Source organism: Electrophorus electricus, chromosome 11 (genome assembly GCF_013358815.1).
Source record: "Electrophorus electricus isolate fEleEle1 chromosome 11, fEleEle1.pri, whole genome shotgun sequence".
Lineage (NCBI taxonomy): Eukaryota > Metazoa > Chordata > Actinopteri > Gymnotiformes > Gymnotidae > Electrophorus > Electrophorus electricus.
Genome location: NC_049545.1, coordinates 2,889,977 through 2,917,731, shown reverse-complemented (window position 1 = coordinate 2,917,731; position 27,755 = coordinate 2,889,977). Strand labels below are relative to the sequence as shown.

Here is a 27,755-nt window from a genome sequence, read left to right as displayed (position 1 = left end):
GTTTTTAGATGTAACTGAGCATGTTGGCAAAAACCAATCAAGTTAAACTGCTATAAATTCAAAGGCCCTATAAAAAGAATAAAACACAAACAAAAAATAAACAGTTACAATTCTTCATTCCAAAATGCAATAAAGATTAAAATTAATGTCATTGTATCATCTTCTGAAAAACTAGGATTAATGGACTGGGACAGGAAATTAGTTTTGTTATATATTTGAAACTAATAGCTTTTATTAACTCAGATTCTACCACCGAATAGTACCACATGACACACAAGTTAACTAATATATATATATATATATATATATATATATATATATATATATATATATATATATATATATATATATATATATATAAATACAATACGGAAACGTGACCTTGTGAATCAACCTACCAGTGATTTTCGTTTGATGGGCTGTCTGTGTCCCAACTGCAGCAGTGTGCACAACGGCTGTTGGAGCCTCAGGAATTCCTAAAAACAGTATTGGTCCAAATACACTTTTACTGAGTACTGCAGTACAAATACAATCACAGACATCTTAAGACAATGGGGACAATAACAGATCCAAAACAGAACAATGTATGAAGCAAAAAGGAACATCAATAAGGCTGTGAATTCCAGTGCCACCAAGAGTGGACTTAAAGAACTGCAGGTATTTAAAAAACATAAAACTGTGCACTCGGAAGTCCACGCATGTAGACAAAATCTGTTTTTAAATAATCACACCATATTTTTGTCTAATGCCCCCACACATTTCAATGCACAATGCCCTTTATTTTTATGCCATACGAACTTACTAGTCAATGACTCCAAGTCCTTGAGACTGGCTGCATTTTCATGAGAAATCTGGGTGCTTAGTTCTTCTGAAGCATGTGAGGCATTAAAACATGACTTTTCTGACTTTACCTAAAAAGTGGTGAAGGAAGAAATTAAGCTCTCAAACAAAAACATCTCTCTACATTGACTCATACTACAGTCTGAAAGGAGAACAAGTTGATAGTTAAACCTGCTGTAATTAATGTCAGTGTTTTTAACTTTCAACTGATTTGCTTATTTCTTACAAGTTCCCAGAAACCACTGGCAGACGTGCAATACAGTTATTGTGCCAGTAACACCAGTGACATAACTTTAACGGCAAGTTCAATATATATATATATATATATATATATATATATATATATATATATATATATATATATATATATAAAATTATTGTTATTATTATTATTATTATTAATAATAATAATATATGTGTATATATTATATTATTTATTTTTTTTAACTGTCCTGAAGTCACAGATAAAGATGTCTCACAACGACGAGGGATATGTTGTACGCATCCGTGGTTTACCTTGGTCGTGCACACAGGAGGAAGTGGCCTGTTTTTTCTCTGGTAAAATTTAGGATAAAATACTTTCTTATTCGGTCTTTAGGGATGAAGCTAGCTCCCTTCAAAAACTGAACTATTCGGTTATCAAAGCGATTTAAACAATGAAGGTAATAGTGTAGTCTTATTCTACACGGGAGTCTCGATAGCTAGTCAGTAAAGTGTCAAAGTCAAATGTACAGTCTGAATGTCTTTTCTTCCATCTTTCAGACTGTGATATTGTAGGGAAACTGAATGAGGTGTGTTTCACCTTCCTGTATCTGCAAGTACAAAACAGGTCTGTTAGTCCTGCAACTCTAACTAAAGTTAATTAAAATGACATAAGGATAAAAAAGTTAAACATATCTTTTAAGATTACATAAATTATCTTCATAACCCTGTTAACACAAGCATGCTCAAAATATAAACAGGTCACCAGTACACTAGCTAGCAAAACAATGAAAATTATGAGCTATTATGAAAGAAGAGTTAACGGCTGTGACTTTAATAACCTAGCTAACTACTAGCCTTCTTGACGTCCCAAGCAAACTAGCTAGCTAACGTTAAAACTTAGCTAGCTAGGTTATAGTATTTCTATCAGCGAGGTGTCGCTACGAAGAAGTTACGCTCTGAAACTGACGGCACTTCTGTCAGTTTCAGAATACTCTTAGACTGGTTGTTAAGTCCGTGATGCTCAGCGTCTGGTAGGCTTCTGTTACTGCCATATGCGAAATGATTGCAAAGAAAGGCAAATTAATACGGCCCTGATATATTCGATACCATTACTTAGTTTTACAGTGGTGAAGACATATTTATTAACTATTTTTCCCCGAAAGAGAGACAGCAAATAATATGACTAACTAACCTAGCTAAGTTAACTAAAGTAGCTATCGTGAGCTAACTTGGATAGCTTAGCTTCCCAAAGTGACCGTTGGCATGGAATTGCTCAATTGGGTCCTCACGTGCTGATCAGTTCCCCCTCATCCATAGGGGAAAGCTGGGTGAGTACTTCGGTGACCAGAGGTGACCTTCGATTTACAGATAACACCAGTACTGGGTGACCAGAGGTTAATTTGATTGACAAATAACATCAGTGGCCAGTTTTTTGTTTTTCCCCTGAATAAGTTATGCAATATTAAGGGATTCAGATCAGATGAAATCAGAAAAAAACTGATTTCAACATTTCTGATCCCGATTAATTGGGCTTGTGGTTGAATATAAAATAAATAAATAAATAAAAAAATTTTTGCTGAAATTTCATAAAATCAATTTTGAAGTAATAAACACTGTAAAACATGATTGAAGAATACTATAGTGAAGTTATATTTATCAGTCGGTGTAATTTGTCATTATAAGAGGCACATTTAGCTTTCCCTTGACCAGAAGGCGGCAGTTACTTTAGAAATGAAGCAGGACTTCCAATATATAATCGTGTAAATGCCACTGGTACTGGTAAATACCATTTAAGGACCATGGAAGTTTAAACTTCGTTGGAAGAATTAAAAAGCAGAAAGCGTATGAGTACATCTATGAATCCAGATACCTTACAACTGCTTATGGGGAGCTTGTAAGGATGGAAACTTCTTTGGCAAGTGGTTCATTATCTAATTCTTTAATTCAAAAGGATCTCATATCTGTCCAGCAGGTGGCATTTGACTTCACAAAGAGTTCCAAATCCAGAGCGATTTACAAAAGTGCTTTGTCATTTACTCCTAGAATACTTCCTAGCCAGTACAGTAGGTTAGATACCAAGATACAAATTAACTAGAATACTGTAGAAAAACAGGGATCACTGCTGGTCCGGACAGCCGGATGAAGTTCGTCCCACCCTCTCGGAGCAAGGACAGATTCAATTTGTCCGGATAATGGAATCTCCGTTTTACCTATCAAAGACCAAACTTGGTTATTTTGTTCCGGTTTTACAAAGGCATGACCTAAATATCTGAAATAAACTTCGGCGTACCCCTACTACAAATACTCAGAAAGGAAATCACGTTTTCAAGAAAACCGCTCGGATCGTATTAGAAACAGACCGGCTGCACTTAACAATGATACTTGACCCCTCGCGAGATTGTCAATGAGCAGGGTTGCCATATTGTAGAAAATTCAATCTTACTTAGTGATTGTGCAGTATGTCACTACTTTAGCCATTGGCTAGTTAGGTATCCTATCCGTGTTTGCATTTTAATGGGTGATATGAACTTGAAGTGTTGTTGAATGTGATATGTACATTACTGATTGTAATAGGAACAGTAGCATGTATTTGTGTGTGAGTGTGAAGCTACCTTTTAGAAACTTATTCTTCTTTTTAAAGTACAAATGCTGAAACCCTTAACTATGTTTATGTTTGGTATCCTTGATAAGACGTGTTTAAGATGAACAAAATTAGGGATGTACCTACAGATCGCTTTGCAAACAGAGTAGGTTGGCCTGTTGGACTTAAGGATGAACAGTCTGGCAACGAACAGTGCCACACTGTTGTTACGCTGTTGCCAGTCATTTTTGAATTGCATAACTCTCGTTTCAGAATTAAGGTTTTGAAGCAAACAGAAGACTAAGGATTTGATATCCAATATACGTTTTTAGTTTGCAGCAAAGACGTCGTGTTTCATTTGCAAGTTAGGTTTAGGATTTAAACTGATGCACTTTCTATATGATGTGTAATTGAACTATGAACCATCTCGTTTTACTGAAAGTTCCCCCTTGTCGCCTGCTTACGTTTCAGCAATATTACGTTCCAATAAAATATATGTGAAAGCCCACATAAGCTGGTAGCCCTTATTATTTTTTGATATATCCTTAGAGCTTAATTAATTTTAATTCCCGTTTAGGGGGGGGTTGCTTAGGAGACTCTGGCAACCCTGACAATACGCTATCGTTGGTGGCTAGCGGGTAGCTGGCTAGCTAGCTAGCCAGCTACCTACCTGTAGGAAAGGGGCAGGCAGCTGACGGTGAGAAATCTTTCAGGTAAAGAGTGTTATTAATCTGTATGCGACAATTTAAGGTTCATTTATTAGTTGTGGAGGGATCCTAAAATGGAATGAGCGAATTTACCTATGCTTGCTGGTGTGAGTACTTGATAGGCAAGATTATTGTTGAATTTGATATAAAATCTATTCAGCTAGCTATCTTAGCTAACTACTGCTAATAGGTTAGCTGTTCAGGTCACTTGTATTAGGTTAGCAACTTTAGCTAGCTGACTAGCTACATGTTTATTAACACCAACTAATTAATCAGTTGCTTGAGTATTTTTTTTTTTTTTTTTTTTACCGTGCCAGTCTAGATGGAACTAGTTTGTTATCTTACGATAGTGGAAGTTCTAATGTGTCAGTGACTAGCACATTTGACAGCTGTCTATACAAGTTGTAGTAGCAGGCTAACTTAGCCACGCTAGCTAACCTGTTCCGTGAATACGGGTCGGTGTAACTTGGCTACCAAAGGGAGCACTGCGTAGCTGGAGCGCTAACCTGGCTAACGTAAGAAATAAGCAAATCAGCTGAGCTCTTGACAAGTTCCCAGAAACCACTGGCAGACGTGCAATACAGAGTTATTGTGCCAGTGACACCAGTGACATTGAACTTGCCGTTAAAGTTATATATATTATTTATATATATATATATATAATATATATATATATATATATATATATATATATATATATATATATATATAAAGTATTGTTATTATTATTATTATTATTATTATTATTATTATGAATATATGTGTATATATTATATTATATTATTTATTTTTTTAAACTGTCCTGAAGTCACAGATAAAGATGTCTCACAACGACGAGGGATATGTGGTACGCATCCGTGGTTTACCTTGGTCGTGCACACAGGAGGAAGTGGCCTCTTTTTTCTCTGGTAAAATTTAGGATCAAATACTTTCTTATTCGGTCTTTAGGGATGAAGCTAGCTCCCTTCAAAAACTGAACTATTCGGTTATCAAAGCGATTTAAACAATGACGGTAATAGTGTAGTCTTATTCTACACGGTAGTCTAGCTAGCTAGTCAGTAAAGTGTCAAAGTCAAATGTACAGTCTGAATGTCTTTTCTTCCATCTTTCAGACTGTGATATTGTAGGGAAACTGAATGGGGTGTGTTTCACCTTCTCCAAGGAGGGAAGGCCCAGTGGAGAGGCATTTGTCGAACTAAAAACAGCAGAGGACTTTAAAAATGCCCTCGCAAAAGATCGCAAATATATGGGCCATCGCTATATTGAAGGTATTAGAAACACCATTTCAAATGTTTTACCTATTTTAAGGTAGGCAGCTTTGTTGATGTAAATGATTATAAAGCATCATATATGTTATGATAACTGACTTAATGTGCAGTGTTCAAGTCAAACCGCAGTGAGATGGACTGGGTGCTGAAACGCTGTGGCCCCACAGACTATGACAGCTGCAGTGGCTGTACACTGAGGCTAAGAGGATTACCCTTTGGCTGCAGTAAAGAAGAGATTGTGCAGTTCTTTGCAGGTATGTTTTACAACCAATACAATCATTCCAGATATTTGTATTCATTCATTTTATGTTGCTGAAATGTCTGTTTAATTGTGGTTGCTAAAAGTATGGAGTTTTTTTTTTGTTTTTGTTTTTTTAATTCTTTGATGTACTGTCTACCAGAAAGTCAAATCATTTTCAAATGAAGCTCATCATATATGCTTTATTAGGTGAACTCAAATACCTTTACATGGACAGTTTTCCAAATGCTGATTGTTAACTTATGACTAACATATGAGTCAATGTCAAAAACACTCATCTCTTAGTTTGTTTTAATCATGAATGTTTCTTTAAAAAACAGGAGCAACATGCCCTGCTGCAATCCTACATTAATTTCATATATATCTACTTTATACCTTTTTAATTGTTGCCTCTTGTCCAGAATTTTCAGTGGAAATATGTGATGAAGCAAAAATATTTTAGTGGTATGCTCTAGGGCTTTTATTATATAAAGGGGTTATATAATATTATAAAGGGACTAAATTAGAGGCTCTTTCTTTGCTACACATGAGAATGTTGCTATTTAACATGTCCCCCTCTGTGGGGTTATTTGTCCTTGGGTTAAAGGGTTGAAAATCGTGCCAAATGGGATTACATTGCCGATGGACTACCAGGGGAGGAGCACAGGGGAAGCCTTCGTGCAGTTTGCCTCAAAGGAGATAGCAGAAAAGGCTCTGGGGAAACACAAGGAAAGAATAGGGCACAGGTGGGGCCGGCAAGACTGGGCTGGGTGATAATGATATCTGTAATGTGGGGTTGGGGGTCATGCATCTTTCTGCTTTAGAAAAAGATGGTATGATCACATTGTTAAACTTGGCATGTATCTCACATCATGTTGTCATGGGGGAAAAAAGAGCTGCTCATGATAAAGTACTGCAGTGAAGGTAGCACTGCAGGCACTTTTTCCTCCCGCCCTCTGGATTCTAAAAATTCAGTCATTTGTCTTTGCTGCGATAATTAAATCATGGGTTTCGAACATTGACCCACTAAGCTCTCCTCATTGCTGTCAAACAAATGCAGCAGTTGTTGTTGCTTTTATGTTTATTTGTTGTTAACACCCTTCGTTTTGAACAAACTCAGGTACATAGAGATATTTAAAAGCAGCCGAAATGAAATCCGTGCATACTACGAGGTGCCCCGAAGGATGATGGGACAGAGGCCTAGCCCATATGACAGGCCAATGATGGGTCGTGGGGGCTTCTTTGGTCCTGGACCTGGAAGGGGAGGAGTTGTTCTAGACCAGATGCGCAGTGGAGGTGGTTACAGTGGTGGTATGTGTGTGCTGTCATCTAGCTTCATTGAGATGGAAAAGACTGAACTGAGACATGACCAACCTCTGTGAGGATAATGCAATTATTACATTTTTCTAAGGGCTTGTCTGTGTTTCACAGGTTATGGGGGATTTGATAACTACAATGGCTTTAACAACTACTGTTTCGGTAATGGAATGTTTGATGAGCGCACAAGAGGTGACAGAGGTCGAGGAGCGATGGGAGGTCATGGTTACAACGCAGGGGATGTTGGTTCGGGCTTTCACGGAGGACACTATGTACACATGAGAGGCCTTCCCTTTCGTGCCACAGAGGCAGACATAGCCAATGTAAGTCACAGCCCAGGGCCTTGTCTCCTTCACCATTCCCTCCCCTGATAGCTCCATGGTACAAATGTTTGGCTTACCCGTGCCATTTTTTCCAGTTCTTTGCCCCGTTAAATCCGATTCGAGTGCACATTGATGTAGGACCTAATGGAAAGTCCACAGGAGAGGCAGATGTAGAGTTTGGATCTCACGAAGATGCAGTGTCCGCCATGTCAAAAGACAAGAATCACATGCGTATGTGCTTTTATTTCCTGGTGTAATTTACTTATCCATGTAACAGTGTCAAAGTAAACCCAATATCCCTTGGCAGCAGGTGCTTCTTAGAGGGTGTTGATCTGTTTGTTCCCTGTGTGTGTGTGTGTGTCTGTGTTTGCATTTTGTTTTCTATCCATTTTTCCCCCCATATCCTTATAATTTTCCCCAATGCGTTAATGTTCCCTACAGAGCATCGTTATATAGAGCTTTTCCTGAACTCAACTGCAAGTGGAGCATCTGAAATGGGTTAGTATCACTTTATTCAGACACTACTGACACTTTCTCGGTTTGAATCCATTGCCAAAAATAAGTTTCATACAATTACCATGTTTTATTCTCAAAAATTGTACTATGTAATTATAAATAGGTCGTGGTGCTGGTTTCTATGGCAACTCTGGAGGCATGGGCTCTCGAGGAAGTGGAATGAGGGGCATGTTCTGATCTCATTTTAATTGAAAGAATTTTCAGCTGGAAGTTGGAACATCCTTTTGTACTGAGATTGTTTCAGATATTCATATAAAATTTAACCAGAATATTTTCCAGTCTCAAAGAACGGAATCAAAAAGTATAAAGATTATAAATAAGTATATATAGGTTGACCAGCTACTGTACATTTTGCTTATTAAATTTTATATTAAATTCTTCTGTTTGTTTTACTAGTGTTGCTTTTTTGTCTGTTGTCATCTGTGTATATCTTCAACCTTAAAGGTCACTGTGATTGGCTGCCAACTTTGAGAGGCAGATTTCAAGTGATGTTTTGGCTGTTAACTTTTCATATCTAATCACATTAATTGCAGACTTGATGTTTAAATTGTTATCTATTGAATCTTTTATTAACCTCCACCTTTTAAAATTTCCAGTTGTTCCTTACAAAATAAACCTTTGTTTTCAGAGGTCATTACAAAACGTATGAGTATGACATTTGATGTAACTACATGGAGAGATTGAGGTTTCATCTATTTTTGTTTCTCATTCATGTTGCAAGATGGAGTGCGCAACACCTGTTCCCGTGTTAGTGGAAATGCACATATAAAATTCCAAATGAGAGAATGTTTATATTTATAAATCGAGGGATCTCTGAAGTTCTGGTGCTCTGTGAAAACCCTGATTGTATATGTTGCAGATATGCTTCATGCATCCCTTCTAAAATATATATACCACTCTAGGATGCAGATGCCAGCTCTACTCTGGGGTCTAATTTAGAGCAAGGTTTTTATGAGGGCTTTCATTCAGCAGTATAAACATTTACATTTTATGTGGTATGTATGTATTTAAATTGATTTTTCTAATACTTAAGTGGATAGTAATGATCATGCTCTGTATCCATGTTTTTGTTTTTTTCAGCAAAACAATATGTTGACAGGTGAGATCTTTAGCTCTGTTGTAAATATAATTGAAGCTTCAAATATACAATTTTGAATAAATCTGTTTTATTAACTAACAGAGCCAAGTACCTTATTACAGCTTAGCTAATGTAAAATGTGGGTCTTAAATTGTAGATGTGTGACTGCTCTTAACCCTGAGATGAATATAGGCCTGCTATAAACACCTTAAAAAATAATACGGAGGACATAAAATGGAAGTATTAACTTTAGTGGTTTAAGACATATTTACAGGTAAATACTTTCACATTTGAAAATGTGACTTAGCAACTGTTTTTATAAGTTTACACTTGAATGCATTAAGATGAAGGTAACCATGAATATTCAAGGCGAGTAGCAGTCCAAGTTTCCACTTTACAAACCACACAAGTCTTGGCATAGCTGTTTATAACCTGTAATGTGGTATAGTGTGAAATAATACTTCAATTTCAATTTCAGAATGGAAAAAAAGTTGGATATTGATTGCAGGGCACTATCTGAGCTAATTCCATTGCAATCAAACTTGAGCAGCACTGAAAAGCTTAGTGCTTTTTAAAAAAAATTCCACCCCTTCAGGCACTCAGGACATCTTTAAAGATCCCGTCTTTATGACTGACCTTTCATACAGGCATACATTAACTTGCATACAAAATAAACTAAAACGCCTCAGAATACATTTGCTCATTCTTGACAATAAGACGATATGTTCACCCTACATTCCAGAGGTGGTCTTACACCACAGCATGTAATGTCATCCTCATACAATAACCTAACCTGTTTAGTATGCTGTATGCAGAGTGTGCTTTAGTGCTGCTTGCTTGTAGTGTTCAAAACATGTAATGGCTATATTGTAATTCATTTTAAGTCTTTGAAATGCTACAAGCCACTCAACAAGTTTGCTTACCATACTCAATACCTTCTTTGGGCACTTCACATAACTGAACAGCTGCTGGTGTGCTGTTTTGACACGGCTGTAGAGCTCCCATTTGAAATGTAAACTTATAACAATGAATAACAGGTGCAGAGATTTTGGTCACTTTTGTTATAGTTTGACATGATGCAGGAAAACATGGTAGTCAGAGTTAAAGTCAACCCTGGCCACTTTGGCAGCACATGGTTTGTGTGTGTGTGTGTGTGTGTGTGTGTGTGTGTGGCTTATGCAGTGTTGGAAGAGCAGCGCTGAAGCAGAAGAGCATGGCACGTGTCACACACTCGGACAGGCTTTGGAGATGCTGGCAGAGGTAACTCGTTATCTGAACAAGCATTGCAGAAGATCTCCCCACAGTTCCTACAGTGATGCTGCAAAGAGAAAAGAAACCCAAGATGAGCATCACAAACAGGGCTATCCTCTCACTTCAGTTACAGAACAGGCTTCTTCTTATTGGGGTGCAATGACCACTCAATAGCATATTCAAAAACGCACAAAATGTGTTACATTCTTTATTCTATTGTGAAATATGGGCCTGATTTATCTTTTCACACTAAGTAAATGTTTACTGATATTTAATTGCTAAAATGTTTCATTCAAAGTTCATATTAAAAATAGCAAGTACAACTCTATGATGTGAAGCAGCGTGTCATATTGCAAACACCTTTTTGAATAGGTTTTTACACTGCATGGTGCTGTTACTTTTTACCTTTACATTTTCAACAATTGGCAGATGCTCTTATTCAGATCAGCGACTTCATGTCACTTGCACTTTGTTCCTACACTACCAGGTGAGCTACATAAGTACGCACCATATGAAATGTATTGGCTCATGACAATCAAAATTTGATGTTTCATAAAAGTTTATTTAAATAGAAAATATAAAATTATAATTAAATACAATTGACAAATAGAAAAGGAAAACAAAATAATGGAATAATAAAAAGGAATTAAAAGAAGAAAATCCACATTAAAAGACTAAAGTGCACTAATAAAATACCAAATAACAGTATAACGTACTGCCAGAAATAACGCAAGAATGGAACTAAAAGGAAAAAAAAAAAATGTTGGATTAAAAACTGGTTTATTTGGGGCACATCTACATTTGTACAGGGGTTGGGTCCTTCTGTGTGTAGTATAAGAACTAAATGCTGCTTCACCGTGTTTGGTTTGACTTCTAGACTCTACACGCTGGTTGTATTCATGGATTCAAGAGCCCAACTGGCTTTATACCAGTAGTGATTCTGGGCCTAATCAGTATATGGTAGTGATTTACACTAGTAGTGCTTTCTACACTAGTAGTGCTTTACAGTCAGTTCTGTAACTAACTGGAAGCCAGTGTAGAGATTTTAGAACTAGAGTAATGTACTCAAGTCTCTTTGGTTAAAAGTCATAGCAAGTCGTAGCTGTGGACTGGTCTTTTTTAGGAGAGTCCTGTTAGGAGACCATTACAGTAGTTAACCCTGCCGGAGATAAAAGCATACACAAGTTTCTCTAGGTCTCATTGAGACTTTGACTTTAGCTATATTCTTAAGATGACAGAGATGTGGCTAGTAAAGGTGGGATCTGACTCTATTAGAATACCTACTAGGTCTTTAGTCTTTATCCCTAGATTTGAGATGTACACTGATTTTAAGTCCTATTTTAGATCTTTTTAACTTGTTAAAGCCGCTCTGATGTAATGGGCATTGTAATGGATGATTTTAAAGAAGGTAGACACTCAAAGACTCTGAGACACATTTAAATGCAAGTGAATTGTGACTTGTGGGTCTCACCTTTCTCCTGGAGATGGAGAACTCCTTCTCACAAAGCTTGCAGTGTGTGGCATCCTTATCCTTAAGCCACACCTGGCCACCCTAAAATGAGCCTAGCATTTAGCCAGCTTGCACTAGTTACAGCTGAATCTTAATCAACTGAACCATGAGAACAGAAATATTAAAACATCAGGCAAAGCACCTACCTGGAGCGCTTTATTGGCTTCTTTAATATCCTCAATTTTCAATTTTGACCTGATACGAAAAACAATGTGGATTGGTTCAGAGCTGTGCAGCTCCTCTTACAAAGAGGATAAGGGTAAGGAAATGGAACAAGACAAGGTGGCCCAAAAGGGGTTGGCTGAACTGTAACCAGTAAACAAACAAATCCTGAATAAATCTGACCAGTAAATGAATAACTTATTGGGCACAGGGCACAACTCACTCGCTGAGTTTGCAACCTAGCTCCTCTAGCGCCTGCTCTTGTTCCTCACAGATCCCCTTCAGCTGGGTGTTTTCATCCTGCAGCCTGTGAAACTCCTGATTGGCATCAACAAGACTCCATTAAACTCCATTATCACCGGTATAGGAGACATGCTTCCATAGGCCAAGGCTTATGGCACCAGGCGAATGGACTATTCACCAGAACGAATTAAGGGCGATTCAGCCCATGAAGTTTCTAGAACAAATATATCAGAGTTGATGCCTCCATAGACTTGAATCTCTGCATTTTACTGGTCATTATGAAATTATGGAAGGCAGAAGAATTTTTGGTTTTACTTTTTTGAGTGCATTAATTTGCTGAGCCTCAGCCTTCAGCTGGGAGACTGTCTCCCGTTCTCTCTCTAGGTCGTTCTGTAACGTTTGACGCCACTCTCTCTCAATTTTCAAATCTGTTTCCAGCTGAAACCTAAAGAAAACAGAAAGTAGTTCAGACATGTAATTCAAAGGGATTCTCTCCTCTTCATTAATGAATTGATTCATACAGTTTTATCATTCAAATAAATGTACATAAAATTATGCAATAAAATGCAATAAAAACTTGGGCCCTTTATTAGGACCAAGCACTGCACATAGCACTGAAAAGGAGAGGCAGAAAGAAACGCATCAATCTACAACAAAATTCTCTACACTTACATCTGCTTCTCCCGCTGGGCTATCTGCTTTTGGAGGCTGTCTGCTTTGTTGGTAAAGTCTTGCTTGAACCGGCGCATTCCGTCTTCGGCGCTCAGACGGTCCCTCTCCGCATCCTGCAATCTGGCGTAATTCAAACCAACCGGGTAAAACCGAGGCTCCGATCACAAGGGTAAGATGGGTTGGGGGTGGGGGGGGGGGGGGGTAATGGAACAAATAAATGGGCAAAAGAAAAAGAGGGCCAAAACTGCACAGGCACGCTACCCCACGAAAGACCGGCAGCAAACGCATAAACAGCTGGCCAAAAAAAAAGAGCCGAACTGAAAAGTTGATAGAGCCTAATTGACAGTTAAGGGCATAGGGAGTTTGAGTTAGGCTGACTGAAATGTCTGGACAAATATAATTTCTCATAAGAAGAATAATGCAATATTCAGCACCTTATTAAGAATAAGCTTAATAAAGTGAATATTAGTAAATGCAGTACTTTAGATGTATGTGAAATAATGAACTAAAATATATAGGAACAGTTTAAAACAATTTATTGATGATCTGGATAAAAGACACACCATAATCATTGTTTGCTCTTATTGTTACAGTACGGTAGTGTGTATGCCATGTTACAGTACCACGAGAAAGAACTCTGGAATCACTAACCGATATGTGGAAAAAACAAATATCCACCATATCTAACAACCAAGTCTAAAAAGACGCTAATAGAGAGCATTCAAACCCTTTATTTTCACGATACTACATATTGCCAAACACATTGTGTCACAAATCGTGAATTTATCTTAAAATCAGAAGGAAATATCTTTGACAAGTTTGTACTGGTGTTCTGTATCTGTGCTGGCACATTTTACAAACGACATGGCCAGAGTTCGTGTCTGGTTGAGCAGGTCTTTATCGCTATTTCCATTTAATATAGTGAGAGATTAAATATCGTAGAGAGGGGAGATATATTGATGAAAAATGATGGTATTAAAATCAGGGAGAGGATGTGGAAAAGAAAGACAAGGGAAGAACAGAAAGGGAAAGAGGATGTAAACATCAGTGAATTCTCACGTCAATCAGAGCTTCGAAAAGTTGTTGAGCAGCGCGTCCGTTAAAATGGTCACGAATAAGATGGCAGTAAACCAATGGAGAAGAGGGGAGGTGGGCTGCACAGACAGAGGCGTGAGAAAAGCTCACAACCACATAACCAGCACGCACGAGTGGCCAGGTGCAAGGGTCCAGCGTGTCATGGCAAGGCAGGGTGTGCAGGGCATGGCGTGTGCTAGCCTGCCCAGGGAGCAGGGCTGGAGCCTCCTTAGTCAGCTCCCTGCGTGTGTTAGGCGTGACCCCTTAGCCACGCCGAACACACGCACGTAACATATCCGGAGATGCATTCAGACCTGCATCACTACATCTGTCTGCGACTCACTGGCTTGGTTCAACTGAATTCAGGAACAAACACGTCCATGTCCCTTTTACTGTGTTTCAAACGTTGTTCGATACAGGAAATCTAAATCTCTGCCAAGATGACTGGAAAATCAAAACTGAGAACACGGAATGGCGTATAAGTAGTTGTGTTTTTATTCCCACAGGAATAAACAACTCTGGGGTGCTCACATGAAACTGTCTGTACTTGAAGCTGAATGCATCTTAGGAACATGACTTAGCATTATGCCAAATAACATATGATCCACTCTGATATCCTTCTTTGCTCACCTTTGTTCTAGCTGTCTCATAGTAGCTGTTATCTGATTCGTCTTCTCCTCCAACCGTGCAATCATGTCATTTTTCTGTTTCATGCCCTCATCAGAAGACTGTAGACAGTTATGAAATGAATCAAATACAGTTACTGCAAAAGTGCGATCCACATCTAATAAAAGATGCACCACGTTTAACGTCTTCCGTTTAACCAAAAGGTAGCTGAACTGGTAGCGAGCTTACCTGCATTTTCTGATACATCTCAACATTGATGGCCTTCACTTCATCCAACTGCTGCCGAAGTCCGATCAAAGTGTCCTGCTTCTCATGGATGTCCTTCTCCAGAAGCTTCATGGCCAACTCCATCTCCTGCTTCATGTTAACCTGCACCACTAACTCATTCTCCACATCCTACAGCAGTACAAGCCCAACACGTTGCACCTGATCAGATTTCAAACAGAACCGCTGATATAGAATTCTGACATTGTTGATATGTAGTTCTAACAATGTTCTAGCGTTGTTGCATTCTTCTGTCTTTTTATGGTTAAAAATTAAAATGACCCATGGTGTGGTCATGGGTGCAAAGTTGGTACCTTTGAATCTTTAAAACAAATGGCACTTAATGGAATGAAAAGGAACCGGATAAAAGAGAGAAAAGAAACCGGATAAAAGGGCATTTTGAGAAGCGACTGACCTGCCGGAGCTGACACTCCTCTTTTAGTTGCCTGCGAGCCTCGTTGTACATCTCATCCAGGCCCTGCCTGGACTGCTTATACGTGTCCAGCTCACAGTTCACATCACCCTGTGTAACCTGTGCACAGCACAGTGACATTTTTGCCACAGACTAAATTAAATAAAACCATAGTAAAATTAAATAAATACATTTACCTTCACCATTCACTTGTTCAACAAGATATTTGGCTGTAGGCTAATTTACAAAGCTTTTATCTATTTAGCTTATTTTTTTAAAAATGAGAACAAAGAGTACTTTTGTATGTAGCACAAAAACCCCCCACAAATTAACATGACAAAATACCTCAAGACGCTGCTGAGCCTTCATGAGAATTAATGAGTTCTCAGATCTGAGCTGGTGGTTCTCTTCCTGTAGTTTGATTATGTTGTTTTTGGCTATTGCCAACTAGAGGTAAAAAAGAAAGAGAACTGCTGATACCACATCTGGCTGCATAGCTGCCGTACATGTTCTCAGAAACAACATTACCTCCTCAATGAGTCTGGAGTTTGATTTCTCTAATGAGTCCACACGTCCCTGAAGACCCTGAACAGTGGAACTAAGGCAGAGAAATGATGCATGTAATTTTATAGGCACTGAAGGAACTCCTGAGATTCTTCTGAATCAGGATGCATCAATGGCATCCTGCATAATATGGTTGCAAATTTTAGAGAAAAAATCTGTACTCACTTGAGCTGCCTGTTTAATTCTTCAACATAGTTCTTCTGGTCCAATATCGCTGCAATTTGTCCATTTCTTGTTATGAAACAATGAAATCAGATGTTATTAAGCCTGCATTGTAAATTTACTGTATAGATAGATAGATAGATAGATAGATAGATAGATAGTAATTGCATTGTAAATTTACTCTCTCTCATGTGTTTTTATATATATATATATATATATATATATATATATATATATATATATATATATATATATATATATATATATATATATATATATCTGTGTGCCTGTGTGAAGAACTGTTGAGCTCTGTTCTGCTCTCTAGAGAGAGACAGAGAGAGATCACATGTAGCAGAGCTCCACAGTTCTTCACACAGGCACACAGAGACAGGATATTCTGAAACACATGCACTGAAATACATAAGCTTTAGAGAGAGAGAGAGAGAGAGAGAGAGAGAGAGAGAGAGAGACAAAATTAAGAATGTTTCTCCAAACATGAAATGTATTCTTACCTTTCTTCACTCCTATAGTCGTCAATGTCATTTTTCAAGTACATTGAAAAATCGATCACACCAACCTGAGTAATTGAAAAACTTAATATAAGCTTTATGATCTCATATTAACAGTGCAGCATCTCAGTGTACAATCAAATAAATTTTTTTGTACTTGTGTGTCCAGGTCTTCGCCCTTCACGCACAGGTTGGCATCAATGACGTTGAGTCCCACCAGGAGGCCAACGATGACTGCTCCCTCCTCCTCCAGCATGACCGCAGAGCTTTCATAGAAATCGCTGTACCACACACACACAATTTTCAACTTACACTGTGTAGGGCAGTGTGGTGAAGTACTGCAAAACTAGGAACTACAGCTGAAAGGAACTACTGGACCAGGATATAAAAACAGTATGTATCTGTATTGCTACAGTATCTATCCATATTCTGCCTGTAAAACATGCTCCATCAGTAGAGGGTCCCTTAAACATCACTCTATAGCAAAACTAACACTGAAACACACACCTGCTTTGGAGTACCTGTATTGGCCTCCAGTAATCTGTAATGGTTGAAAGTGAAATGAAATAATTTCATAATAATTGTAAGTCGCTTTGGATAAAAGCGTCAGCTAAATGCCATAAATGTAAATGTAAATATCAGGACTAATCTGATTGTGCAGCTATTAACTGCTCATACACTCATTCCTCCCACTGTGACGTGAAATATTTAATCTACGTCTCAGTGCGTAGTTTCCCATACTCCAGACCTTGTTGGATTTTCCCTGCTCTAGCACATCACACTCAGCATATAATGTGCTTAATTACTAATAAGAATTATTCAGTTGTATTAATGTAGTAACAAACAGAAAAACTATACAGTACAATTCAGTACAATTACATCTGACCCCTGTTACTACAGGTATTTAATCATGATTAATATAAAGGTAAAAAGGTCCCTCACCTCAGGATGTCTTTCCTGGTGATTAGAACACGCAGGTAATCTGCTAATCTCTTCTGCATCAGTGCCAGTCTCAGCCATGCCCTAGCTCTGCCCAGCGGCGTCCTAACACACACACACACACACGATGCATGCCCACACAAAGCACAGTGTGAGCCAGCCTGCAAAAGGCAGTATCAAGCATTTGCTCTTCATCTTGCTAGCACATAAATTACATCTACACCACACAACCTTGGTGCTGACTCTCATATATGGGCTCTTGCTGTACATCTGCTATGTATACTTACATATAAATCATCTACTTTCTGCGCATTTTATAAGTGACTCTGATTAGCAACTTAATTTACTTAATACATTTATATGCACATAATTTGACAGGTGTGACATTAGTGTAATACATGCACTACAAATATATGCAAATATTTAAGCATTTCTTGTCTGACTGGAAAGTGTTCAGACGGCTTATACCAAATACTAACTGTTTCAAAAGGATTCTGTGAGTTTTTGGTGCTTCACTGTTAAAGTGAGCTTGCTTTTTGACCTTTCTGTCTCAGCTGCAGGTTTCGTTTGTGTCTGGGAAGTGGAACTGAAATTGGCACTTCCCCCTACTGTTTCAAGTGCCTCTAAAGAGCCACCCTGCACAGCGGGAAAGGGCAGTGGAATGAAGGGTGTTTTCCGCACACATCTGGCGGATTCAGTCGTGAACCGAGGTGTGTCTAATGAATTTACACAGAAATCTCTGAAGAACAGCAAACACAGAAAAGATCGCTGAGAATGCAAAGCTGTTGAGCGAGAATTAAAATAACCCAGCAGGATGCAGCCTGAAGATTGCTGTGTAAACATATGACACCAAATGTATTTTTTTGTTAGCTATTGTTAGATTATAAAAACTAAAACTAAAGCCATTGCTCAAAAACAGTGTTGTTTAGAGCAACAGTGTAATCCTTTAAAAATGCACAGCATATGAGAATGGTGATGGGAGTATGTGGCCATGCTTATGTCCATACTTCAGACCCGGTAAGTCCCGTACACTGGCCGCGATCTCCCCTGCCTCTGGACACAGCTTCTCCACCATCTCCAGAGGCCCCCACAATGACTTGTTGTAACCAAGAAACGTCTTCTTCACTAAAGCCAGAGACAAACATGTTTACTACACAGCAAATAATCAAATCGTTATTGACAGTCACTGCACCCAAATCACAGGTAAGCATCATCCAAGGCATGCAGCTGTTACTCACTTCAAACTGTACAATGTGTCAGTGCTCTTTTTAAAACAGAATCCACATATCTGTGTATTTACTTGTATTCACAGATCTGACAATCTCCTTTCCCCTATCTACTGCACATATTCATCTGTCTGCAGCCAAAAATAATAGTTAGGTACATATTAGTCATCACAAGTGACTGCACATGAGAAACAATGACTTCTCATAGCACTTCACGTGTGTCGAACTTTCCAAACATTTAATTGGCCCGATATCATAGGCCCATTAGGAGTAAATCCAATCCACAGTGAGGCTTACTCTCTGGAAAACTATCCCCTACACTATAACAGGCTCAACTGGCATCAGACTCTTGTACCTTTGAGACCATGTTTCAGACAGTGCTCCATAACAACAAAGAACTGCTGCAGAGGGGGATAGTCCGAGTCCAGGGTTCGTCCGAAGCTGAGGGCCGACTCGATTAGGCCTTTAATGCTGAGCTTGGCCATGTTGAGCAAGTTGGCCCGTTCCATTGCCATAGGGTCCCGGAAAGCTAGAAGACATCGTAAGCAGAATGTTGTTAGTACAGAGGAACTAGTTCTGGATCTAGCTTGAAGGTTAAAGGACAAGAAAGAATGAACAAAAAAAACTTAACCAAGACACCAAGGCAGATAATTAAATAACAGAAACTAATACAAGGCAAAGCTCTACCTATCAGAATATGAATCAGTAGCATAATCCACTGAATTAGCAAAAAGGCAAGATAAACTTTAACCTGAAAGTAACTGCCAGTATTTGTGTGTGTTCACTGATGCAAGCAGCAGTGAAATGCATCAAGGCGGTTTGGTGCCACATTTCAGCATGAAATGTGAAACAGCAGACAAATGTCAGAGAGGGCTAAATACAGAGTCAACTATCTGAAATTTAAATGTGGTGTGCTTGTCCAAACTGAATACAACATTATATAAAGCTTTCTGATCCACGCAATCATCTCCATCTTACCTGTTCTATTCTATTCTGTCAGACCTTGCAGGCAGTCATGTAAAGTCAAGCCTATGTACTTTTAATCATTCTGCTCTGGACATACATAAATCCACTTTGTATTAATATCTTAATTTAGCATATAAAATAAACGTAGGGGGACAGATTACTTGCTTTAACATCTTATAATACCACAGGTGGGGATAAGTGAGTAAAGACTGTGCATCGTACAACGTCATGCGTCCAGGTGTTCACAAAACGGTTACTAGACAAAATTCTGTACATACATGTTATGACAGAATTATTCCGTGTTTAACTTAAGGCCGCTCTTTTAAACCAAATTTTGTCTTTCTGGCACATTTAAGATGTGAAAACACCCTGTTGTATTCACCGTCGAAGGCTTTATTGTTCTCATATAAGCAATGACATCATTCTAACCGGGGGAGGGACCGCCATCCCCGTAATGTACATGCCGATCAATATAAACTGGACTTCTGCCTTTGCAAAGATCACAAACCTACCCTTGACACTCCATTCCTCTGCAAACGGGGATACTTTAGGCTCGGCGACCTTAGGGAGAACGTGAATGCCGCCTGAAAAGGTTTCCGAGGCTTTCCTAGCTAAAGCGAATATGGGCGCCTGCCACCTTCCGTCCACAGATTTGAGGGACGTGCCTGCAGATTTATCCACGCCAGCTTTATCTTCCTGCAGCCTAAGAACTCCGAAGACCTGCGTTTTCTCCTTATTGCCGTCCGCCTCGGCCAGGGTAAAATCTTGCTCCGCAGGTGTGGCCATAGTGAAAGTGAATACTCCGATGGATCGGAGCGATATTTCACCTCGCAACCACAGTGGACATATTGAACGACGCTGATGAACTATACAGTCGCAGATGTCCAAAAAAACAAACAAAAAAACCCGGATAGCACTCGTCAGCACCCGTGTAACTCCAGCGTGTGTTCAGAGGACGACACGTTTCCGAATGTAACCGCGCCGAATGCAGCGCCACATCGCCGGTTTGTTTACACCCGCGCTGCCCTGCCCTACGCGTCTGCACCACAGAAGGGGTGGGACACGGAGATCTACAGAAAGCGCCACGTAATTCCGTGGAAAACACATGGAGATATACCACCCTCTGCTGGCCTTAAAAATCGTCATATAGCGCTATACAACCTAATTTAATATGCGAAGTTGCCCTTTCGTAAATGCTTTCCTTTTAATAAAACGGATTCGTGAGGTTGAAATACGTCTGATATAACCAGCAAACAACCGCAGACACAAGCACTACGTTTTTTCATTCCGATCTATACATTCTCAGTCACCGATGTTTGTTCAGTGTTTGTCCACATTCTTAAATCGTGAAAAAAAGCATCCATTGCTTTAATGAATGTCACAGAATCTCCCCCCGTTAACCCGACAGAGCCTTTGTTTTGACGCACAGCCTACGTGCTGATCCAATCTGGGATGAACTCATCAACTTTAATGGTTCGCTTTTCACATTTGTTTGATACTGGACAAACTAAATCAGCACTGTGAAGCTTTCTGTACTTTACCTTGACAGTAGGCCAGGCGCTCGATGCTCTCGCTGTGGGTGATGCCCCATCGGTGCAGGCTCTGCGGGGAATACATGCGTGCTCCGGGCTCTCTCCTGTCTCCACAGTCCGTGTAAGGCTCGCCGAGACCTCACCCACTCCACTCGGACTGCACTGAAATAAAGGAAAGAACACGGGTTGCTCTCTTTCACACTCGCTCTGCTCAAAACTAGAGCTTTGCAAAGTTTTACAACACCGTTTTCCAGCTGAGGTTTATCCATACAAGGTGGAGTGTTAAAGTTGGAAGACATATACAATCTAATAAATGTATAGAACATGTCCAGCCGAAGGAGGTTTGTTCTAAATCGTTTTGTGGAGATCGTTTTGTGCGACACACTGATAGTGATACTGCTACACGCGACAGCCAACACTATGTTGCCCTGCCCTTTGCAAAAGCCTGTCTTATGACAGTTGTTTCCTGCACTTCTGCCTCACGTGGGTAGAGATGAACACAGATTTGAGCTCATACACCAGCCAGGCGCAGTGGCTCTTAGCATGTATGCAGAGAGCTGCAAATACTTTACCTGCTGTTCCACTGACCTCAGCCATAAGAACATGACACACACACACACACACACACACACACACACACACACACACACACACACACACACACACACACACACACACACACACACACACACACACACTTACCTGTATACAGCTGCTTTCAGGCTGGACCCAGCTGCCTGGGACTGGGACTATTGCACTGGGCGTGCGGGGCACTGTTGATGAGATGAGGGAGCCTCATTTGCTGCAGTAGCGGATGTTGGGGAGGGGATGTCTCCTACTGGAACAGAGTGCGCTGGGTGCAGGAGAGAAGGGCCAGCACGATGGGGGAGGCGCTTCACCCACCCTGGAGCAGGGGTAGCAGGGCAAGAGAATGGAGGGGGTGGAACTACAGCGCAGTCTTCTCAGCCAATCAAGAGCAAGCTCGGCTATTGAGGAAGTGGCTTTGAGAGTGACATTGCATTACAAGGGTATTTGTTTAGCTAAGCAGAACGTGAAATTCAAACGAAAAATAAATATACAAAGTATTTTACACATTGTTTTAAATATTTTAAATTACATTAAGCCGTTTTTTAAATGGCAACACAATTGGAATATTAGACAAACAAGGATCTTACTGAGTCAATATTGACATAATTTAGAATAGAGTGGCAAAAAATGTTAACCCTCGTGAAGGACAATCCACACCAGTACAGTTTCTTTCCAGTTATGACATTTAATATAGACAGCAGAAACTGATAAAAGGCCATCTTTGCACAGAGATATTGGAGAGGCACGGTTTCAGAGATCTCACATTCACTCAGAAAAATCAGTTCACCCAATGTCAAATTCTTATTTAAGTATTTAAAAGACACAAATAAATAAATAAACAATGACGTACGAAAGAAACATGCAAGTCCATTATTTTAAAGATTAACAATCATGTAAATAATTTTGACTGTTTAAATTTGAATGAAAAATGGTGAAAAGTTATCTTTACCAATAAAAGTACTTGTTTTTTTTATTTTATGGTATGTCTATTACACACACACACACACACACACACACACACACACACACACACACACACACACACACACACACACACACTTACAAACTTCCCTGCCTTCTCTACTTCTCATTAAATGCTGTAGTATTTTTTTTATCCATAAGATGGCAGTGGGTACTAGCAAGAATATTTTAAAAGTACTGGAAAATGTAAAAAATTTTAAACCTATACTTACCTAATAGTAGTGTCTTACATATTATTTTCTGTAGGCTTTTGTGTTTGTAGAACAGTGATTATTCAGGGATTTTCAAAAGATACATCTGTATATGATAGACATTCAGCATTATTTAGTAGATTTTTTTTGTCTTTTTAAAAGAAACACATATTCTGACCTCTTTTGTGCAACCAGATGAAGAATAGTGGAAATAAAGAATTTACATTCCCTGTTCAAAGGCCCTTTCTAGAAACAAATTAATATTCCTTCCTGTAACTTCAAGTCAAATGTTAAAGCAGAGTTAAAGTAGAATTTTGCATAATGAGTGAGCTATGTTTTGATGCGCTTTATTCACCAGACCATGCAGGACATTGGACTTCCAGGTGTTCACTCAAACACCTTGTTGCTTGTTCTTGCCGCAACCTCTCTTGTCCAGTTGAGAACTAATGATGCAAGTATTTACTTGAATAGATGTAAACACACCCCGGCATATAGGGATTACAAAACCCAAGGCTAAAGCAAACCATTTCTCATGTTATTTGAAATCATTCTGATCTTGATAAAGCATATTCTGGACATGATCCTGACAGAATAGTTTTTGTTGTTGCTGTTGTTGTTGGTAGTGACCAGTTTACAACAGTTTGATTCACATTAGGATTTTTATATGAAATTTGTCATTCTTTTAATCTTTTTTTTTTTTTAATTCAGGAGCAATGTTGTGGTTTTCACATTATCTTTTACAAATGCAAAGTTAAAGTTTCTTTAGTTTGAATAAAAAACTAAAAAAAAAAAACTTTTTTTTTTTTTTTTTTTTTTTTTTTTTTTAAATAAAATGCTTGTTTTTGATGAGCAATTTATTCAAACCCAGCATTGTGTGGCAAACAGAGATAGCAGCCTATGGCTGTACATGTGCACCCCCTGTGTCACTTGATACCAGCTCAAGGCTGCGTTTTAATTCAGAAGATGGGAGCATGGGACATTGGTTCTTCATGCATGAAATCAGGGGCCACCTCTGATTACCTGCAGGCTCCCTGCAGCCTTCCTCGGACGCCTACCTGCCAACAAGATTTTGGATGAATATAAATAGTATTAATATAAAAGAATATGAATTTAATGAGTGCTTATTTTGTCTTTAATACCCAACTCCCCTTGCAAGGATATAACAGAGTGTCTGGTTACTTCTGTGTCTCATTGCAGATGCTTTAGTGTTCCTACTCGCACTACTTGGCATTGCACAGACTGGTCTTGGAGTTAGATTTTGTTGTTGTGCACACAGACATTAGGAATAGCTACTGTGTGTTATTTAGAAGTTGTCTTGGAAACATTTTGCCCCTTTTACTGCATATCTCATATCCACAGCTTGGTGAGTGTGGATAGAAAGGTGTCAATGAGTGCCACTGCAAACTTCACTGTGACTTTACTTCACCGGCCTGAATGTGTCCTTGGTCTAGGCGTGTCCTGGTCAGGTGGACCAGTGAGTCAGTGTGTCTTTCCGTCTTGGCGTGCAGTCTGATGTTATCCATGTGCAGTTGATGGTTGATGGATGTTCTGCTCCTGAATCAGTATTGATGACCTGGCTGAGAGTGTTCAGTGCTGTTAAGCTTTGCTCCAAGGTCTCACTTATGAGCCGTCCATTTCATTTCCTCCAAAGCCAGACTCCATCTTTGATCTTCAAATCCTCCTGGAGCTCTGTCAGCTTGCTGACTTCCTTCCGAGTTGTCTTTATCTTCCTTTCCAGCCTTTGTTTACAAGGGGACATTGGGGTGGGCTGTGGCTTGTATATTGTAGCTTATGGTCTCAAGCATGACTACTGTATGTACCAGTTTGCTGGTTTCAGTTAAGATGGTTGGTGGGATTGTGCTTATTGCTGCATTCACATCCACTAGCATGCTGTCTCATGGTAGCATGGTAGCTAAGTTGGGGGAGCCTACAGCTCAGGCTGCAGGAATGAGAGTGGATTATACAGCAGGTCCAACGAGCAGTGGGGGTTGAGCCTCTCGCCATCTTCTGCTCTATTATCTCCATTATAACATAAGAAAGGAATTCCAATCATAACTATTTATAGACCCTGCTTAAGTCTGGAGAGCCCTACATCAGATATTGTAAATTAAAGAGAATCGTAATAAATATGGGGACTTTTGTTCGTGAATGACAATAGCATGTGTATCTGTAATTAAAATAAACGTATTTATATATGGTTATTAGTTGCTAAAAGAAACTATACAACTCACAGACTGCATATTATTTTGTAATTAAGTAATGAAATATTGAATTCCTGAATCCTATATTTTTATCATTTTTTCAATAATATTACTTAAATGGTGTAAGTAGTAAAGGAAACATTGGACAACTGCTGCAAAAATGCCCATCGAAAGGTTCATCCACAGAGCTTCTGTGACATTTACAAACAAAATCTGTCTCTATATTTTCACTGATTGTACTCAACATATCTACTCAATACGTAACACATTTGCTATTCATCCTGTGACATCCCAAAAGACCACAAATATCCTTTATCTAATTGATATGACTGCAGTGATACCATTCTTTCACATTTTAAAATATCTCTGAAACTGGTATATAAACTTAATTCATGAATTTAAAATATGGATTCTCCATGTGCTTTCTCACTCAAGTGGAAAAGAAAAAAATCCAAATCCTTAAACTTTTGGTCACACTCCTTCATTCTGCACCCCGCTGCTCTTCCAGGTCACCGGCCACACCCCTGCACCTGTTCCACCTGTTCGCTATTTCCCCAAATCCCACTCTCCCCATCTCCCATTGAGAACTGGGCTGAGCGTCCACGCCTGTTGCTGGTTTCCTCTGCGTGTATTGATCTGCATCTTCTATTGTCGACTAGCCCCTTTGGATTGCCCTTCGGATATTGTTTGCTGATCACCTGACTGCTTGTCTGTTCACGACTACAAATTTGCCTGCCTCTATGGGCTGTTTCATTAAAACCTTTGTCTGCAATCCCTGGTTGATCCTGACACTTGTGCAGTGTCAAGAGGAAAAAACAACAACAACTTCCAAAGTTGCCTTTGGGCCATATGTATCAGCACCAGAAGCGTTCACATAAACACCGCATATTCTGTACCAGGACAAAACTCCGGGGTAAAATTGAGAGAACATTATGCATTTGCGTTTGAATTAATTTGTTCTCAATATTAAAGCATACACAAACAAACCTTTTAAAGAACTTGAACAAACAAAAGAGTAGGTCATAAAAACATGAGCTTGAAGCATAGAAGTATAGTTTATATAAACCCAACTGCTACATGTTCCAGCCTTTCTTGGCCTCTGAATAAAACACAATCACTAAGCTGATGAACTAATCCGGATCTACACTGGCTTTCATAAATCTGTCCATTTTTCTGGCAGGGGTGTTTAGAGCGCTCCTGTCATCCAGTGCACCAAGCGTCAAAGACAATAGGGGAGTGTTTTCAGAACTGATTGTCTTAGACACGTTTCAGCACCCATGTCCTGACTTTACGAGGACCAGTGGTCGATGCTTGTCTGTGTGCATAATGAATATCTGTCCTGAACCTCCAAACCATTGTGCTTGATCAGGAATGTATTGAGCAGATAATATCAGACTGCAAGAAGGGGCATGATCATTCTGTACTCTTGATGGTTCGGTATAATTCAAACCATCTATGGTAAAATGTTCATTTTTAATTCTAAAATATTTATCACCTATGTAGTACCAACCTTATCACCCAGGACTAATTAGAGGATATTTTTCCTTTCAAAGTCAATTTACAGGTCCACTAATGTATGAAGAGGTTTAATGTACGTGACAAATAAACCAAACTTCAAACTTCAAACTTGAAATCTTTAGTAGCACCTGTGATCACATGATTTCATTTGATAAGGTTTGTCATACGTTTTAATCTGCCCGCTCAAGCAGCCCATGCATCAGGCAGAAAGCAAATACACAAGCCCACTGGCCTTCTGAAAATGGCAAATTGGCTGGAGCGTGGCAGATGCCCACAGATGTCAGGCTGTTTCCTGTAGGGCTGAGCCCTTTCGGACACAATAGTGATAAGGGCTCTGGAGGCCCGCAAGCCCCAGGGTGCCACAGGTGTGTCACATTCCTGTGCTCCTCAGGACTGAATGGGAGAAGGCTGCTTGATGAGCAACTAAACAGGGAGTGCCATTAAAGTCAGAGGGGGTTCATTCCCATTTCCTGAAACCTGGAGACACTCATTCATTATGTGCTGTTTGACAGTGGGGTTCAGGTGCAAGAAGAGGGTTGAGCCAATACGCAGCAGAGCCTCTCAGCATCAAATCAAGTTTCAAAACATATCACGCAAGGCAGTGGTCGAAAGAGAACTACAGGTTTATCACTTAAAATGCCAGATGGAAAATATATACTCAAAATATCCACTTAAAATATCAGCATGCTATAATGAAATGTTTCATTACACCCATGTGTTCCTTCAGAACCTGCTAATTAAGGGTATGATTATTACAAATAACATGAACAATTGCATGCTATACTGTTGATGTATCCCAGTTCATATCATCAGCCAATTGTTCATAACCTTAATTTAGCAGGTTCTGAAGGAACACAAGGGCGTAGTGAAACATTTCATTATAGCCTGGTAGTGTGGTATCTTTCGCTGGGGATTTCTATAAGATTAAAGCTGGGTAATTTTGCTGATCCCATCTTGCGTGTCACTTATTTGCTTATGGCTGCATTAAAATTCAGAAAATTATGGATAAATTGGATCTTCAATAATTATCACCCCTCAGTTAACATGAAATGGCCTTTGATAGGCTCTAAAGGTTCTGCATGCATGAACCT

The 27,755-nt window shown here is 39.3% G+C and overlaps 2 protein-coding genes across 4 annotated transcripts; one reads left to right on the top strand and one right to left on the bottom strand.

Moving 5' to 3' along the window:
- Window positions 1-4,260: 4,260 nt before the first annotated feature.
- hnrnph3 (heterogeneous nuclear ribonucleoprotein H3 (2H9)) lies at window positions 4,261-8,373 on the top strand. The gene is made up of 10 exons (XM_027000425.2): window positions 4,261-4,338; window positions 5,141-5,240; window positions 5,445-5,600; window positions 5,711-5,854; window positions 6,446-6,584; window positions 6,959-7,149; window positions 7,270-7,478; window positions 7,574-7,709; window positions 7,920-7,976; window positions 8,098-8,373. The coding sequence occupies exons 2-10, from the start codon at window positions 5,153-5,155 to the stop codon at window positions 8,169-8,171; spliced, it is 1,194 nt and encodes a 397-aa protein (XP_026856226.2). The 5' UTR covers window positions 4,261-4,338; window positions 5,141-5,152; the 3' UTR covers window positions 8,172-8,373.
- Window positions 8,374-9,306: 933 nt separating this feature from the next.
- rufy2 (RUN and FYVE domain containing 2) lies at window positions 9,307-22,041 on the bottom strand. Of its 3 annotated transcripts, XM_027000423.2 has the most exons (19): window positions 21,888-22,041; window positions 21,195-21,347; window positions 19,043-19,216; window positions 18,469-18,586; window positions 17,465-17,566; window positions 16,680-16,803; window positions 16,526-16,590; window positions 16,017-16,082; window positions 15,816-15,885; window positions 15,633-15,734; window positions 15,291-15,407; window positions 14,840-15,007; window positions 14,615-14,712; window positions 12,911-13,030; window positions 12,554-12,683; window positions 12,219-12,313; window positions 11,980-12,028; window positions 11,795-11,875; window positions 9,307-10,390 (listed from the first exon to the last, which is right to left on the bottom strand). In XM_027000423.2, the coding sequence occupies exons 2-19, from the start codon at window positions 21,268-21,270 to the stop codon at window positions 10,247-10,249; spliced, it is 1,899 nt and encodes a 632-aa protein (XP_026856224.1). In that variant the 5' UTR covers window positions 21,271-21,347; window positions 21,888-22,041; the 3' UTR covers window positions 9,307-10,246. The 3 variants fall into 3 exon arrangements, with proteins under 3 accessions (XP_026856224.1, XP_026856222.1, XP_026856225.1); XM_027000421.2 differs by lacking the exons at window positions 21,195-21,347; window positions 21,888-22,041 and adding an exon at window positions 20,166-20,692; XM_027000424.2 differs by lacking the exons at window positions 9,307-10,390; window positions 11,795-11,875; window positions 11,980-12,028; ... (3 more) ...; window positions 21,195-21,347; window positions 21,888-22,041 and adding exons at window positions 13,424-13,813; window positions 20,166-20,692.
- Between the last annotated feature and the right edge of the window lie 5,714 nt (window positions 22,042-27,755).